Here is a 16,056-nt window from a genome sequence, read left to right as displayed (position 1 = left end):
ATATTCTTTTTTTTTCTCTCCTTTTTCTGTGTTTTTTTTTTTTTTGCCCTCAGGACAAGCGATGCCCAGCGAAGGGAGGCGCGCTCCGCTCTCCTGATGCTTTCCGCTCCCTTTTATTTCAGAGGTGGGACAGCAAAAAGCCCAGCAGAGATTTCAGAGTGGAAAAGGTGGTGCTTGATCTCCCTCTCTCTTCCCGCTTCCCTCCGAGATTAAAAGAGAGAGAACCCAGCCACGTCTGTTTGGTTTGGTTTGGTTTTTTTGTTGTTGTTGTTTTGTTTTCTACTAAAGATGAGGGTGAAGTGCAAGTGAATCAAAGGACTCCATCAATGAAATACAAATACATGCAACCCGGAATGCTGCTGCAGGAAGTATCCCGGACAGTTTCCCATTAGAAATTCGCAGAGAAATCATTGTCTTTTTTTTTTTTTTTGTCTTTTTTTTTTTTCTCTCTTTTCTTTTTTTTTTTTTTTTTTTTTTTCCTCTTCGCCGTCGTCTTTCTCTCTTCTTTTTGTCGCTATTCCAGACGTGGTTGTTAAACTCAAGTATCTGATGCAACGTGAAAGGAGGCCCGCCTCTCTTATCAAATTTCTCGTATTAAAGTGAACTTCGCAGAAAAAGGTCAGTTTCAAAACCTGTGAACTTCCCAGCTGCGCGTCTCGTTCCTCTAATTCTTTAAATAAGTATATCTCTCCCGTCAGTTTCTCCTCTCCCTCGTCTCTTTTTTTTTTTTTTTAATTATTATTATTTTTTTCCCTTTTTTTTTTTTTGGTTTTTTTTTTTTTGTTTAAAAAAGCCGGGCCGGGTCACAGCCCCAGGGCGGCGGCGTGTTTCTTGGCCTTCAGCCGGAGGTCGGCGATGCTGGAGTTCTTGCTGGTGGTCTTGGCGGCGGCGGCGGCGGCCACCACCGAGGCGGCGGAGGCGGACTCGGCCAGCGTGGCCAGCGGTAGCCCGAAGTGGGGAGCGGGGAACATCATGTAGGGTGCGTGGGCCAGGTGCGGGTGGAGGTGGTGGTGCGCGTGGGCCACGGCGCTGTCCAGCTGCAGCTGCGCCTGAACCTGCCGGGAGAAGGGGGTGCGGTGGCAGCCACCCGCCCACGCGTGTCCGTGTCCACGTGTCGCCCCCCCCCCATCCCCCACGCGCGCACCCACGCCCCGCTTGCCTGCTGGAAGGGCATCCGCAGCGCGCCCACGTTCACGTACGGGGCCACCCGGCAGGCTTCGAACTGGCTGGCGGCGCCGATCAGCACCCCTGCGGGAGGCAGGAGGGGGGGGGGGGGTGTCAGGGCGGGCCGGAGCCCCCCACGCGTGGCTCACCCGTCCGCGGCAGCCCGCACCCTTTCCCCAGTACCTTTGTGGAGTTGGTTTTCTTGCTTTCGGCATTTGGCTCTTCGGTTCTGGAACCAGACCTGCGGGGAGAGGCGGGGTGGGGTGGGGGACACACACACACACGACACGGGAGTCACGGCCGCGGGGAAGACGCGGAAATAAAATAAAATAAACCCACCGATAATTTAAAAAGAAAACAACAAAAAAAAAAACATAGACAAAGAAACTCGGCTGCGGCACGAGCTGGGGAAGCCCCCACTCGTGAGCTTCGAAATGCAAAGGGGAAGAGAAAAAAAAAAAAAAAGGAAAAAAAAAAACAAAAAACCCGTCAAAATATCCAGAAAAACAACAATCGCGGAGTGCTGGTTCCGGAGCAACGACTCCCCCAGCCCCGGGTTCGGTTCCCCACCGCAGGGTCCCAAAAGACCTAAATCCCCTAAATCTGACACGAACCGGCGCCCGTGGGCTTGGATGTTCGCAACGTCAGGCCCTTCGTGCTCATTAATAAACAAATTAATTAGCTTTATCTCCCAGAAAAACGAAACACCAAAGGGTTTAATGAGTCACTTATTTTCTTTTTCTTTTTTTTTTTTTTTTGGGGGGGGGTGCAGAGAAGTTCAGATTTTCTCTGTTCTCCGCGCGCGGGAGTGCAGCGCAGAAGCGGAATAATTGTCTCATTATCATGATAATCTAATTTGCTTCCGCAGAAAGGGCGAGAAGATACTTTTAATATTGGAAATGGAATTGTTGCCACCAGTTTCCAGAATCAAGTTCTGCCGGCTTAAACCGTTCCCGGTTTGAGATCCCTGCTCCGCATCTCAGGAGCTGAGCGATCCTTGCCCCACGGCCGAGAAAAAAAAAAATAAAAATTCCTGGTTTTTGAGGTCTTAGTCGAAAAGACAAATATAAACGCGAATTTCCCCCGCCCTGTCATTTACTTCAGCCGAGCAAAATCTGCCCGGCAGCCACGCTCGCCCTCAGCCTCCCGCGGAAAGGCGCATTCCAGAATTTACAAAATCAGTGCAAGATGCGAGGCAAAAAAAAAAAACAAACAAAAAAAACCCAAACCCACGATTGCAAAGCGTTTTCCGGCACGATTTAAAGGGAAATGGCTTTAATCTATGCAAATCTCCCCCAGTTTATTCTGCGCCCTGCGATTTGGCATCGTGGGAGCGCGGATTATCCGCCGCCGCGCTAAGGCAGCTCCCTCCCTTTTCCATTTTGCAGAGCCAAGTTGAAGCCCAACTTTTTCTTTTTCTTTGCTTTTGCTGAGATTTGCCGGGCGTAAACAGGCGGCCGCCTCGGCGGAAAAACGGGGAAAGTGGGAAATGATAAAACGAAGTCGGATTTTGGTTTGTTTTCTTATTTTTTTCTTTTTTTTTCTTGTTTCTTGTTTTTTTTTTTTTTTCCTGGGTGTCAGGCTGCGATGACAAAGCTGCTTATTCGGACTTTTTCGGCTGGGGGTGGCCGCTCTGTCCCCGTCCTCGCTCTCTCAGAAGATGCGGGGCAACCCCCCGAGGACCGCGGGGACGGTGGGGTGCAGATGGTGGGCTGGGGGCACGCGGGGGGGGGGGGGGGGGGGGGGGCTGCTCCAGCCAGCCGTACAGCTGCAGACCTTCGGGGCCTAAACCTCCGCGCGTCCCAACAAATAACGCCCGGCATTTTCTCCTCTTTTATGACGAGAGGGGAAATACAGCGGGGCAGCTGCATTTGTTCTCCTCGGAGGAGCTGCCTTCCTCCCGGGCCCTTCCTCACTCTTCATCTCATCCCGGCAAAAGTCGCAGAAAGCGGCCCGGAAACCGATTTGGGGAAAAAAAAAAAAAAATAATAAAAATTAAAATTAAAAACCCCAACGAAACGCTGGGAAGGCAGTCCAAGGCGAAACGCGCAGGTTAAATCAAAGGAAGCTGTGGCTTCTCGCTGCGGGAGAAAAACTAAAATAGCCCGGTTTTATCCCAGACTTTTGTATTTTATAAACCCGAACAAAGCCGGGCTCTGCGCTTCGCTCAGCCTGGCTTCCCTCAACATTTAAGAAGTACGAGAAATGGACTGTTTTTTTGGTTTTTTTTTTTTTTTTGCATTTAGCAGTTCCTAATTTAGTTTACAGTCGCTACATCTGTAAAGTCAACCGCTGCGCTCGCCCGGTGAGCGGGCCGGTTAAATTAAAATAATAATTAATAATAATTTAAAAAAGGGACAGAGCGGACTTGCAAGGAGTCCAAAGCACAAGAAAGCCCCCCCCCTCCCCCTCCCCGGGTGGGTTTTTTTTGGTGGGGGGGTGTTTTGTTGTATTTTTTTTTTTTTCCTACCTGCACCCTGGCCTCGGAGAGCCCCAGCCTCTGGCTCAGCTCCTCCCGCATGAACGCGTCCGGGTAGTGGGTCTCGTCGAAAAGCCGCTCCAGCTCGTTCAGCTGCTCCAGGGTGAAATTCGTCCGGCTCCTCCGCTGCTTGATTTTCGTTTGCCCTTCGTCCTCCATCCCTTTCGCATCTTCCTTCCGTTCTTTCAGTTCTGGGGAGACTGGGCACGACACGGGGGGTCAGACCCGGGAGTTGGGGGGGGGGGGGGCGGGACCGGACACCCCGGGGCTCAGCCGCTGCCCTCCGCGGGGAACCGGGCAGGGACCCCCCTCCTCGGGGCTGGGGCAGCCCGCAGCGGGGCCGCAGGGCCCCGGGCCGCGCTAGGCCAGCGGCGGCCGCAGGGCTCCGGTAACCGGAGGAGGGGACCTGGGGGGACGCCCCTCGCCCCACGGGGGTCCCCGGCGCCGCTGCCCGCCCCAGGGGAAGCGCGGCAACAGGTCCACGCTCCGCTCCGCCGGTCCCTCCGCGCCCCCGTCCGCGCTCTCCCGGGGATTTCTCCCTTTTCCTTGTTTAATTTTTTTTTTTTTTTTTTTTTTTCTCCCCTCGAGTCGCGCCCCAGGCCCCACCGCAGAACCTGCGCTCCGTGGGGCTGCCCCGGCCCCCCCCGGCCCCCCACCGCTTACTCGTTAGCGCAAATTTATTTATCATCCGCTTTTCCCGGGGATGCTCCCGGCCGGGAACAAAAGGAAAACAGCGAACCGCGAGTCCCCGCTCCGCCGGTACCGGTCCCGCGGCGGAAAACACGCGGAATAAACCGCGAGGCATTTCTGAAGGAACGAAGAAAGAACCGGCCGGCGCGGTGCCGGGGGATGGAGCGGTGGCCCCACGCGCGTCCGCGGCCGCGCGACCTGCGCTACCGAGCCCCGCGGGAGAACGAACGGGCCCGCGTGCGCGGGTTTTCGTTGGCAGCGCGGATTTCCCGCGGGCTGCCGAACGGGGATCGGACCGCGTTACGAGCGAGTTAAACGCCGGTTTGAAAATTTTAACGTAAACTTCCGAGGCTGGCCGCGGATTTCCCGTAATCAGGAAAAAAAAAAAAAAACCCTGGAAAACCGCTCCCGAACGCCGGGCGCAGCCTCCCACCCGCGTCCGCGGGCCGTTCCTCCCGGTGCGTGGCCACCGCGCGTCCCGTCCCCGACGTGGGGTGTGGGGTTGGTGGGGGGGGGGTGCGGGAAGGAGCCCCCGATGCCGCCGTTACCGTCGCTGAGTTTGGGGGTGGCCGCCTCGGCCGCTCTCTCGCCGGAGGGGTCGGGTTCCCGCGGCGGGGACCGCCCGCCGCCCACTCGCGCCGTGGGGCTGCCCGCCTCGTCGCGGCCCGGTTCCGCGGCGGTTGCGCCGTTCTCCCGCGATCCTCCTCCTCCTCCACGCAGGGGCCCGCTCTCCAGCACCTCGCGGTAGGTGATGAGCTCCTTCTTCTCCTTGGTTTTGGGGTCAAACGATTTGGAAACAAACGCCGTCAGCTCCTCCATGGCCGCGGCTCAGGGCCGCGCTGGGCGTCCACGCGTGGGCATCCACGGGCCGTGGGGTGGCGTGCCGCCCGACGTGCGGGGCTCCCGGGGTCTGACAGAGCCGTGGCGGTTGAAGTGCCACTATTTATACTTTGCAAAGCCTGCCCCTCGCTTTCCCGGCGAATTACCTCCCCTCCGAGCTCTTGAACGCTTCTCCGCCCGCCCGCCCGTGGGGCTCCGCGCCCGGGACCCCGCCGGCCCGCCCAGCCCAGCGCTGCGCTGCTCCCCTAATTAATTTAATTAGGGCGAAGACCCGGTGCTCCAGGTCCCCGGGCGAGCGCGACGCGGGAGAGGGGCCGGAGCTGCGGGGGAGTGGCCAAGGCGGGGCTGGGGCGGGGGGGGGGGGTGCGCGCAAGCTCCGCGCACCGCCCACCTACCCACCCACGCGTGCCCAGCCTGGCCCGCGTGGAACAGGGAAAGTTCCTCCGTGGGTGCCCGAAGCCTAGCGAATAAATGATGGGTTAATTAGCGGTGGCACGGCCCCGTCGTTAACGCCCTCTCTCGCGGCGCCGGAGCGGAGCGAATCGCGCCGTTTATCGCTAAAATTGAACCCCGTCACGAGCGAACTTTTGCGGAGCGAAGCCTCTTTCACACCTTCGCTAGAATCCCAATAAATCATCCAAAATTGTTCAGCGCTCGCTTTTGTGTCGATTTTTCCATCTGGTCTCCGGGAAGACGGCTTTCCCTAAAGGAGCGTTTATTTACGCGAGTGGGTACGGGACAGAGGGTGGAATTAGTGGTTTGGGTTTTTTTTGTTTTTGTTTTTTTTTTTTTTTTTTTTCAGGCTCGATCACCCTCGCCGCGGCAGGTAACGCTTTACCGTGCCCTCCCCTGTTTGGCAGAGCTGGTCCCGCTGCGGGGGAACCGGTCCCGCGTGGCATTTTCGGTCCCGGGTGCGGGGCGGATCGCACACCGGGAAGAGTCCGGCTGCCGAGGGTACAGAGGATGGTTAGGGGCTCCTCCCCCCTCCCGTCTCGTTTATCCCCTCGCAACGCTTCGCGACTCCCGTGGCAGGGAGCGCGCGCTGGGAAACTGCCGTTAAACTCGCCAAATCGGTTAAAAAAAAAAACAAAAAACAAACCCAGAACCACGTGTAAGGGATGACAGCCGTTGCGTTGCGTTTCTCGCCTTTGCTCGGTGGAGGCCCGAGCACGGCGGGTGGCAGCCCGGGCCCGGCTCGCCCCGCGAGTGGGACCCCGGCCCCCGTGGGGCGCCCACGCCGCGGTACCCCTTCGGGCCACGGGGTCGTCAGTGCCAGGAAACACCGACCCTCGTTAGCCACTTCGAGCTGAAACGAGAAACCCTCCGCGACGCCGTCCTAGTCACGCGTGGGGGGAGGCGGACCGCAGCGCGCCGCGGCAATGTGCCGGTAAGGCGGTGCGGTTGTCACCGCAGGGCGGACAGCGCGCCGCGGGGCTGTCGCAGCCCCCTGTGGGCAGCGGGGACCCCCATCCCTCGCTGCCCGTCACGCGTGGTGCGTGGCTGAGGGACTCGCCGCGCCGGACCGGCCAGCGCTCCGCATCGATGCCTCGGCGCTCGGCGGCGCTGCCTGGCCCGCTGGATGAGCTCGGCGGTGGCTTGCTGCTGCCTGCCCGCCGCCCAGGAAGGCGCTGAGCTCAAACGGGCAGCCGCGGCCTGGCGGCGCCTTGGCTCCCGCGGCGCGGCCCAGTCCGGCCGTACCGCCGCTCAGGTAACGCGGTGGGGCCCGGCGGCGAGCCCACCCCCGGTAGGGACAAGGCTGGGTGCCGCGGGTCGCCGCCGCGGGGGCCGGGCGCGCCGTGCGGCCTGCTGCCGCTCCCCAGGGCCGCGGGACGGGGCGGCCGCCGGTTGCGGGCCGGGCCTGCCCGGTGTTGCCATGGCGACGGCGGGGGCGTGCGGCCTGGCCCGTGGCCGGGGTCCGGCGGCTCCAGGCGTGGAAACGCTGCGGGCTTTTTCCCCTCCCGCCCTGGCCGCGGGGGTCCCGCCGGTGCCGGGCTTGGCTTCCCGGCGGCCTGGGGCTGCGGGCGACGCCGTGAGCGGCGGAGGAGGGCGGGGATGGCCCCGGTCGTAAACGTGTCCGTCTCTTCCAGGAGCAGCCCCTCGCTGCGTGTGCGGGCGGAGGAGCGGGGCAGCGCCGGTGGAGAGCGGAGCCGAGCCCAGGCTGTGTTTCTCCCGACTCCGCTCGGATTTCCCGTTGGGAACGGGCACGGAGCGCTGGGAATTGCTCTTCCCTGTCTTTTTCCCGGTCTGTTTTCCTCCCGCTGTGCCACAGCAGGTCCCAGCTGATGGGAGCGGGGAGCACGCCGAATCTGTGATGGGTGTTGGTGTGCCTGGCAGCCACCCTTAGGAGCTGCGCTGGTTCATAGGGCGATGAGAGGAAATTATTTGTGTAGAATCTTGTTTTCCCAGCTTTCGTCTGTGGAAGCGTGGGCAAAGGTGCGCGATTGGGCTTTTCCTGTATCTGATGTGCTGTTTCTGGCAGCATTTGGCATATTTTTGTGTTATATTTCAGCTAGGTACAATTTTGGGTGCTACTTTTTTTTTCAGATCCGAATGAAACTTTATTTTTTTTTTTAAAAACAGTTTATCTGTTCTAGTGATCTGGGAAGGTGTTATTTTTAGCGGTTTAGCGTACTCATACACCCCACGAGTGAGGAAGGTATTTAGAACTTGATTTAAAAGAAGCACCGAAAGCTGTGTCATAAAGCTCAGATAAACTGAGTTGGTCTGTAAGCTTACTCTGCAAGTCGGTTACTTGGAAGAAAGGCTGGTTAATTAGCGCTCTTAATGAACTTGCTTGGGCTGGACTAAAATGGGAATGCTTGTTGTTTTTATTGCCTTCAAGTATGGAAAATGTAGTTGTGTGGGGGAAGGCCAGTTTGGCAAATTAAGAAGTACTGAGCGGAAGGCGGTTTGTGGAGGTGGTCTCTCAGAAGATGAGCACCATACTAGGGTTTCAGATCTTGGTTCAAGTCTCCACTTTGCTGTTGGTGTCCTGGACGGCCATGGCCATGTCATGTCTCCTTGGGCCTAGTTTTTCCCCATGCTTTGAAATCCAAAGATTTTAAAGCTGAATTAAGGAATGCTGTTACTGCAAATAAATTGCTCAGTTGTGATTTTGAGTTGATGCAAACTTTGTTCAAGTTCAAAATGAATGATTTTGAAAAATACCATTGATGTAATTGTCAAGGAGGACGTATTTTATATAACCGGAAGGCAGTGTTCTGGTGTGTTTGGTGTCTGTGGATCCTTGTTCCTGTGGGAGAGATTGTAAGACAGTAACTGAGTTCCTGTGATCCTCTCATCTCCAGACTTTCTTCTGAGGTGGCCTGTTATGGTAGCGGTCTTGGTAGATGCGATTCAGGCGTTTCTCCTGCAGTGATCTGGAAACTTGGCTGAGGGAAAGAGGCACCGCTGGATAAGGATGTAAAATCCTTAGATGCAGAAATCCTTTTCTAATGGAATCTCTCCCTCTGCTGAGAGCAGTTTGTTCTGAATTGTCTTCTTCACTTCAGGCTGCTGACGATAGCTAAAGATTGCATTGTTTGATTGGACCTTGAGCTGTGCTCAAGGCGTAGTCTGGACGTAGCAGTGTTTACTGGGTAGCAGCCTCTGATTAGAAACAACCAAATGATATTGTTTTCTTACAATCTGCAGTAAATACAGTAGTAATTTTAAACTCATTTTTGAAAATAGGTGTTGCTTATTTGAAATAATTCTAACATCTGTGAAACAAAATTGAGCAAGGTCAGGTCCATGAGAGTATACTTCTTACTGTGTTTTAAAGTGTACCTTACTCTCTTTGGACAGATTTTCTACAGAAGTCTGTCTGTTTCCCGTGTCTCTGTTTTCTTTACATTTTAAAGTGCAAAGAGGGAGGTTACTTAGCTGTTTGCAGGCGAGCTTTTGATGTTGGTGTTTCTCTTAGCCGAACACATGTGTGAGAGTATGCACTTTGTTTTCATTTCAACCAGTGTTGTAACATCAGTTTTCAGAAACAAAAATTAACTCTTAAAGACCCAAAGGCCTGGAGACCTGTCTTTTAGATACTCCCAACATGCTTGTGCTCCAGAAGGGGACTTAAAACTTCCCAGGTTCAGCCGTTAGTCATCCTGTTGAAAAGCTGTTCAATTTCAGAGAAACTGCAAGCCTTCAAAACGTTGAAGTTCACAGATATTCACTAGAGCCTTCAAAAAAAGTCTCTTGTGTCTCGCCGGGCATTGAAAGCCGTGTCTTCACAGTGCCTGCACGTGAAGAGGGATTGGCAGAAGTGTATCTCCTGTTGCACGTATGTATGGCTTAAAGCTTCTGCTTAAGAAGTAAGAGTAAGGAACCGTAAAAATGGGAATCCCCATAGCTGTAAGGGTGAACTTACTTGGGTCACGCTGCGGTGCAAGTCTTTGTGGTGGGTCTACGGACTTTGTATGGAAACAGACAGATAGGAAGACCCCATGACGTTCAGCATGTGATGCCATGTAATGAGTCTTAGTTTTTTCTGTTTGCCTTTTCTTCCACCCCTTCTTTACTTTCCTACTTAAGGCTCCCTGAGTGATCTTAGTTCTCCTCTGCCGTCTGTAGGTACTGTTACACAGTCCTGTCCATGGAAGTGGTGTGTGGACCACTGCTGACCTGCCAGAACAACTGTTCTGTCCATTGGGCTTCAGCTGGTGTGGTCAGTGAATACTGGCAATCCCTCTTCCCGGGTCCGTTCAGGAGCATGGAGGGAGCAGGCGCAGTCGGGGAGAATGCTAACCTCTTACGGGTCTTGGTAATTGACTGCTGTCCGGTGCAGATGTGTCTTTGGAGGAAAACGTGTCTTGTGTACTGAAGGGCTGGTCTAAAGACCCCGGTGAAAGAGAGTTCCTGCCAGACAAGTTTGTTTTGCCTGTGTATGTTCAGGGTATCCCCGTAGGAGACAACTGCTAGCCATGGCATGTAGTTCTTCTTTGGTCCTGAAGACACAAAATTGAGATTTACGTAATACATTTCACTGGTTTTACATCCTGCGTAATCCAATTATATGTCCAAATGGGGAAAAAAGCTGATGGCAGAGAAAGTGAGTTAAACAAGAGACAATGTACGTGTTGAAGTGCAATGTTCTGGCTCGTAATGATATCCGCATCCAGTGGCGACTGGCTTGGCAGAAACGTCTTCTGTACACTTTGTTTCTCTGGACTCTTTCATTAATCTTGCTGTCATGAGCTGTGGCCTGTGAGCTTTTAACTCAAAATCTGTGTGTTGTAGTTTCATCTTTCTGAGCAGTTCTGCTTGTTTTAAGTTAGAGATTCAGGTTCATGTTCATTTGAAGATTATTCTATATTTGAAGAGCTTTATGTTACTGTTCAATAACTGTTAGTACCTTGGAGCTCTCTAAATCTTTTACTCTGAGGGGTAAAAAAAGACCGCACAAGATGATGTGTTGATATAAACTGGCATTCCTCTACAGAATTGTAAATTAAAGTCGTAGTTCCTTAAAAGAGCTGAAATAGTCTGTAAAGTACTGCCTCTGTCTTTTTCAAAATCTGTGCGGGATAGCTTTAGCAAGATGGTAGAAATAACTTCATTTTAGAAAAGAAATTATCTTGCATAGCAGTTCGTCCTCCTAAAGTCTTGCTGGTTTAGGTGCATGGAGGGTTGCTGCTTTAAGTTGAATATTTCAAAAACGCTTTGTTTAGATTGTTACCTGATTGTTACCTGTTACCATTCTAAAATGCTGAAAACGTAAACTGCTGGGAAGTGAGGTGAGTACATAGAGGCATTTACTGCGGTAAAGCCTAGTAACGGCAGATTTGGAGGCACTCCGGGCTGCGGGAGCGGAACTGATAGCTCCGAGGCGCGTGCCGAGGAGCCGTCTGCAACCCGCAGAGATTTGGCTACACGGGAATGGGTTTAGGTAGCTGCTCTTTTGGTTGTGGCAGTAGGTGAGCTCTAGTGAACGTCAAAGAAAATCCAGATACTTAAGGGGCCATCGTGTATTTGGTGTTAAACAACTGTTGGATGAAATATGGAAACTCTCCTTGAAGTAGATGCTGGCGCTTTCTGGGAGGATGGCCCCTTGGCTCTTGACTGGTGCTTGCTGTAGCTTCCCTGCCCGGGCTCCGGGGCGGCAGTCATTAGGAGCAGCTTCAGCAGCCTGGGAGGAGCGTGTCGCAGTTGGACAAGCACACCTGCCTCTCTGGCGTAGTCTTCACATTCTGTCAAACGTGGCATTGTCTGTAAAATTGTTGTAGCTACCTGGAAGGCTCCCTTGGGAAAGCTGGTTGCAAGTTTAGATACGTCACTGTAGGACTGTAGCAAGTACGATTGCGTGCAAAACAGTTTTACCTGTCTTGGGGACCTGAGGGTGAAAATGCAGGTTTAAGAGACTTTGTGGGACTAAACATGTTTGGTTTTTCTCTCTCAATCTTAGGTTTTTGACTGAAAGGCCTAGTATGATCAAGACTTGTATGTGCATAGAATCACAGAAGGGTTTGGGTGGGAAGGGACCTTTCCAGGCCATCCAGTCCAACCCCCCTGCAAGGAGCAGGGACATCTCCAACCAGATCAGGTTGCTCAGAGCCCCGGCCAACCTGGCCTGGGATGTTTCCAGGGATGGGGCATCCACCGCCTCTCTGGGCAACCTAGGCCAGGGTTCCACCACCCTCAGTGGAAAAAATTTCTTACTAATATCTAATCTAAATCTTCCTCCCTCTATTTTGAAACCGTTACCCCCTTGTCCTTTTGTGAATTTAAGCATAAATGTGCTTCCTGGTGAAGTTCTCTTCTGTTCTGTTTTCAGTCTCTGCCCTGGTGATTAGGGTCTGCCACCTACGTGATAAAAGGTTTGAGGAAGGGCGAAAGTTTGTATGCAGAAGATGAACAAGTTCAACCTGTTTATGCTAGAGATACGAGGACCTGTAATATTTCAGTGTTGGTTAAAGACAGGTGGTGTTGTGTCAAAATATATCCGTGATCTAGCTGTTGATATGAGGGTTAAAGAATGATGAGTTCCTGTTTTCCCAGTGCAGAAGTAACTTGAAATAACGGTTTGTTCTTGGGAAGAGGGACTGTTACTAACTACCATTAGCTGAAGTGTGTGTGAAGAGGGGTCTTGAACTCTTGGGTGGGTGGAGCTGGTACTGCTGGGGCAGAAAAATAGTTTTGAAGCATTATGTGCCTTTTGCAACCTGGAATGTGAAGAAATACAGGAGTTTGTTAGTCATGAAGCAATGAAACTGATCTTAGGAGTTCCAAAATAAGATGATTGTCTTTGCAACAATTAATGAATGTCAGGCTTCCCCATGTTTTTTTTTTTTGTTTGCTTGTTTTTTTTTTTTTTTAAGATCTGTTATCAAAGTCTGTGAGCATTGTCCAAGTAAAGTAATTTACACCACAGCGTAAATTTCTGATTACTTGGTAACATGAATTTGTTGACATCTTATGTTAAAATCTTGGGTTTTATTTTTGTATGCAAACCAAATTTTCTATTGGTAACTTTTAAAATGGTATAATTATGTTTATTTATATATGCCCACACTGTATTTGTTTTTTTTTAATATATAACAACTTAATGTAGACACGAAACTTTCTTACAGTTTAGAATTTTTGTTTTTACATAGTTTAAAAATGGGACGTCGCTCCTCGGACACAGAAGAAGAGAACAGAAGCAGAAGGAAAAAGAAACACCGCAGGCGTTCGTCTTCAAGTAGCTCCTCAGACAGCAGAACGTACAACCGTAAAAAATCTGGGAGGAAATCAAGGTCAAGGTCACGCTCTCGAGATCTCCAGTCTCGATCGCATTCTTATGAGAAAAGGTGCATTTGTAATAATTTACTGTCTCTTGCAGTTGTCTACAAATTGGGCTCTTTCGTATTATGGTACAAAGATAAAGTGTTTGACTCCAATGTGCAGTCGGTTCTAGCTTGGAATTTTAAAGGAGAGTTTGCTCTGAGTCTTCGAAGATGCGTCAATATTTTTACTTACATCTAAAGGAAAAAAAAACGAAACCACCACCAAAAAAACCAAAACACCTTCCACCCCTCCAAGAATACAAAACCAGTGTATATGCAGATCCAAAGGTAACTTCCTTACTAAAACAAACTGAGCTCAGCCAACTAAAGTACATTTTTCTTTCTGCTCCTTCTGAGTAATGAATTTCTGATCTCTTTTTGGAAGTATAATAGTTCATACATTACATACAAAATGCATGTACAAAAGTACATAGTTTGAAAAGTGCTTTCATTCGACTAAATTTTTCACATGTATAGAAAATGGTAGTCAGCCAGATGTTCAGAACACAGATTGTGTGGCTATATCCACCTTTTTTTCTCTTGACCTAACATCATATTGCCTTCATCAGAGGCCCCTTTTCAGTACCTGACATTTTTAGACATCCTGGTTGTGTCTCAGTTTGACTTGTGATCCTGGAGTCAAACCGAATAGGTGGTGGCCAATTTGTTAGTAAGCGGAGCTGGAAAATACTAATTTTGTCTAGCTGTGTGGTAAATGTATTAGAAAGTGCTCCTGACAAACCTTTCTCCAGCTGGCAGAAGAGTGTGTCGATGAGGAGCAAGTTGGCTGGTTGGGGGGCGTTTCTTATTCATTTATTTCCATCCTCGCTTTCTTCTGTTCCTGCTTAGCATCTACATGCAGCCCTTAGGGGACACAGTGAGATGACACGGGCTTTGATGCCAACAATATGCTGATGACACGCAGCTTTATGAATCTATTTAGTCCAGTGCAGGCATGGCTATCTCGCAGATAAAACCAGAGCTGGAAGGAAGATTAGAGTCTGGACGAAGACCAGTTGACTCAAATTGAATCCAGAAAAGACGAAAGTGTCTGTTTTTAGGTTGTGGCTGGCACCTTTGCTTTGCCCTTAGTTCAGGGCATTTGCTCCTGGCGGTAAAGTCACTATTACACGCTGGGCTCCTGCTGGATTTATCCCTGACCCTTACAAATGAAAAGCAACACTCTCTAAGATTTCTGTTCTTCCTTGAGCGGAGGCATTGCATTCCTTTTCCAGATGAAGAGCAGTTCTTCAGCAGTTAATCTGTGTATCTTTTCCGGTTTGGACTCCTGCAGCACTGCGTGCGTGTAATACGGCACCTTGGCCCGTATGCTGGATAAGCACGTCGCCTTCACTGTGTCGTGAATTACACCAGTGTTTCTACTCGGTGTTATATTTTAATCAAACGTAATAAAGGCCAAAACATGGAGGTTCTCGTAAGGATTGTAATTATTATTTAGTTAGCTCTTAGGGTGATGGAGACAGAGAGGAAATTTTAAGGTTAGACTTGGAAGACATCCTTCCCCCCAGTTTCGGGATCAGTTAGTTAAATTTATATATTTATTATCTATTCTTCCGCCTTTCTCCTATGTGTATAGGAATTTATTATTTGAATAAATGAAATAGGGAGGTTGGGTGGGTGGGGAAAGGGAAGATATCTTTCTGACTCCTGACTGAACTCAGGAGAAAACTTCTGAGCTCAAATAGAATAAACTAACAGTGATATTTGATTACTAATAGTACTAAAAAAAAAAAAAAAAAGGTGGGAGGAGAGGGTCTGTCTACATCAGAGGAGAGCAAAGGTTGCATGTTATGAAAGTTGAGATAACAAATCAGTAAGATTATATATATGCATAAAACATTTTCAGGTGTACATGATTTAAAATACATTTTTATGTTTATATTTTATGTATGTACATAGTATGACTGGAAATAATGGTACAGAGTAGCAATGCAGAAGTAAACGCTTTATGAATTTCACTTTTACCACTGGAGTTGTAGTCCTTATTCTATACAGTGTATTTCTGTGTGAATCCTGCTGAGAGCCTAGGTTCTAAATGTTTCTTCAGCCTCAGATTTGGCAAAGAGGGAGTGAGTTCCACTGAGCTGCTCGTAGGACTAAAATCCACAGAGAGCTGGGTTGTGTTGCTGGCTTTGCCCTTGAGGTATTGCATGCTTTTAGGCAAATCAGTTGACTTTTGTTTCTCCTTCTACCCTTTTTCTGTCTTGGGATGTATATTTTGGAATATTTACTCTGTAAGACAGGCATTGCCCATGTGTATGTGAATTACTTGTTACAGTGTAATAATGGTATCTGAGGCTTCTGCAACATGTTGTAATAGAAAAAACCACAGGTTTGCATGTCCTTTTAAGTAAGCTGTTAGGGTCTTTGTTCCTGTTTTGGGTTTGGTTTTTGTTGGGTTTGGTTTTGGTTTGTTTTTGTTTTGTTTTGTGTTTTTTTTTTTTTTTTTTTTTTTCCAGAAGCAGTAGCCTACTAATAGCATGGTTTTGTTTTAGACGCAGACACAGATCGAGCAGTAGTTCTTCCTATGGTTCCAGAAGAAAACGCAGTCGTAGCCGATCCAGGGGCAGAGGCAAATCCTACAGGTCTCAAAGATCGAGATCAAAAAGTAGAACAAGAAGGTAAGACTCTTTTCTAGGAAAAAGAATTATTACTTTGACTGTAAAAACATTCATTTCTCTGTGTAGTTCCTGAGTTTGGAGCGTATTAGAAGACATGGTTGCAAGTGATTGTCTAAACTACCTGTCACTTGAAACCCTTCCTAATTTGAAATCTCTCTGCTGTGGTTTTGATGTACTAAATCTTTAAATTACACCAGTGGAGCAGTTAGTTTTGAAGATAAGATATATATTTTGCATTTGCCCAAGTGCGAAAACATTAATAGAGTCACTTTGGTTTAACTGTAATCATCTGAAAACTTCCTGTGGGTTTTTTTTTTCCCTTACTGCTTTCCATAACTCCCATGCGTAGCATTGGCTCCCCGCAGATCAGACTGAGCTGTTATTTTCTCATCTGTATTTCCCTTGGAAAGAGATGAGTATTTAGTGATGCAAATTTTAATATTCAAAGGTATCTGTGGTGCTGAAATTTTTGATA

General features: G+C 50.0%; 2 protein-coding genes across 2 annotated transcripts in view; one reads left to right on the top strand and one right to left on the bottom strand.

Moving 5' to 3' along the window:
* Window positions 1-703: 703 nt before the first annotated feature.
* SHOX2 (SHOX homeobox 2) lies at window positions 704-5,152 on the bottom strand. Its single transcript, XM_086754797.1, has 5 exons — window positions 4,882-5,152; window positions 3,635-3,843; window positions 1,348-1,405; window positions 1,160-1,248; window positions 704-1,055 (listed from the first exon to the last, which is right to left on the bottom strand). The coding sequence occupies exons 1-5, from the start codon at window positions 5,150-5,152 to the stop codon at window positions 804-806; spliced, it is 879 nt and encodes a 292-aa protein (XP_086610923.1). The 3' UTR covers window positions 704-803.
* Window positions 5,153-6,808: 1,656 nt separating this feature from the next.
* Window positions 6,809-16,056, top strand: part of RSRC1 (arginine and serine rich coiled-coil 1) — a 154,018-nt gene continuing 144,770 nt past the window's right edge. The window contains exons 1-4 of the mRNA XM_086755064.1: window positions 6,809-6,881; window positions 7,261-7,331; window positions 12,769-12,963; window positions 15,456-15,581. Of these exons, the coding sequence (XP_086611190.1) occupies window positions 12,776-12,963; window positions 15,456-15,581 (314 nt within the window). The 5' untranslated portion in view covers window positions 6,809-6,881; window positions 7,261-7,331; window positions 12,769-12,775. The remainder of the gene's footprint in view (window positions 6,882-7,260; window positions 7,332-12,768; window positions 12,964-15,455; window positions 15,582-16,056) is intronic.

The sequence above is a fragment of the Chlamydotis macqueenii genome, chromosome 9 (genome assembly GCF_036417535.1).
Source record: "Chlamydotis macqueenii isolate bChlMac1 chromosome 9, bChlMac1.mat, whole genome shotgun sequence".
NCBI classification, from domain to species: Eukaryota; Metazoa; Chordata; class Aves; order Otidiformes; family Otididae; genus Chlamydotis; species Chlamydotis macqueenii.
Note: the sequence above shows the minus strand (reverse complement) of the source record. Positions and strands in the feature narration are given on the sequence as shown.

Excerpts from the sequence above, each read along its gene's own strand:
- SHOX2 (XM_086754797.1), bottom strand. The coding sequence starts at position 5,152 with ATGGAGGAGCTGACGGCGTTTGTTTCCAAATCGTTTGACCCCAAAACC. Across the intron at positions 1,406-3,634 it reads TCTCCGAGGCCAGGGTGCAG|GTCTGGTTCCAGAACCGAAG; the intron begins GTAGGAAAAAAA and ends CTCTCCCCGCAG. Across the intron at positions 1,056-1,159 it reads TGCGGATGCCCTTCCAGCAG|GTTCAGGCGCAGCTGCAGCT; the intron begins GCAAGCGGGGCG and ends TTCTCCCGGCAG.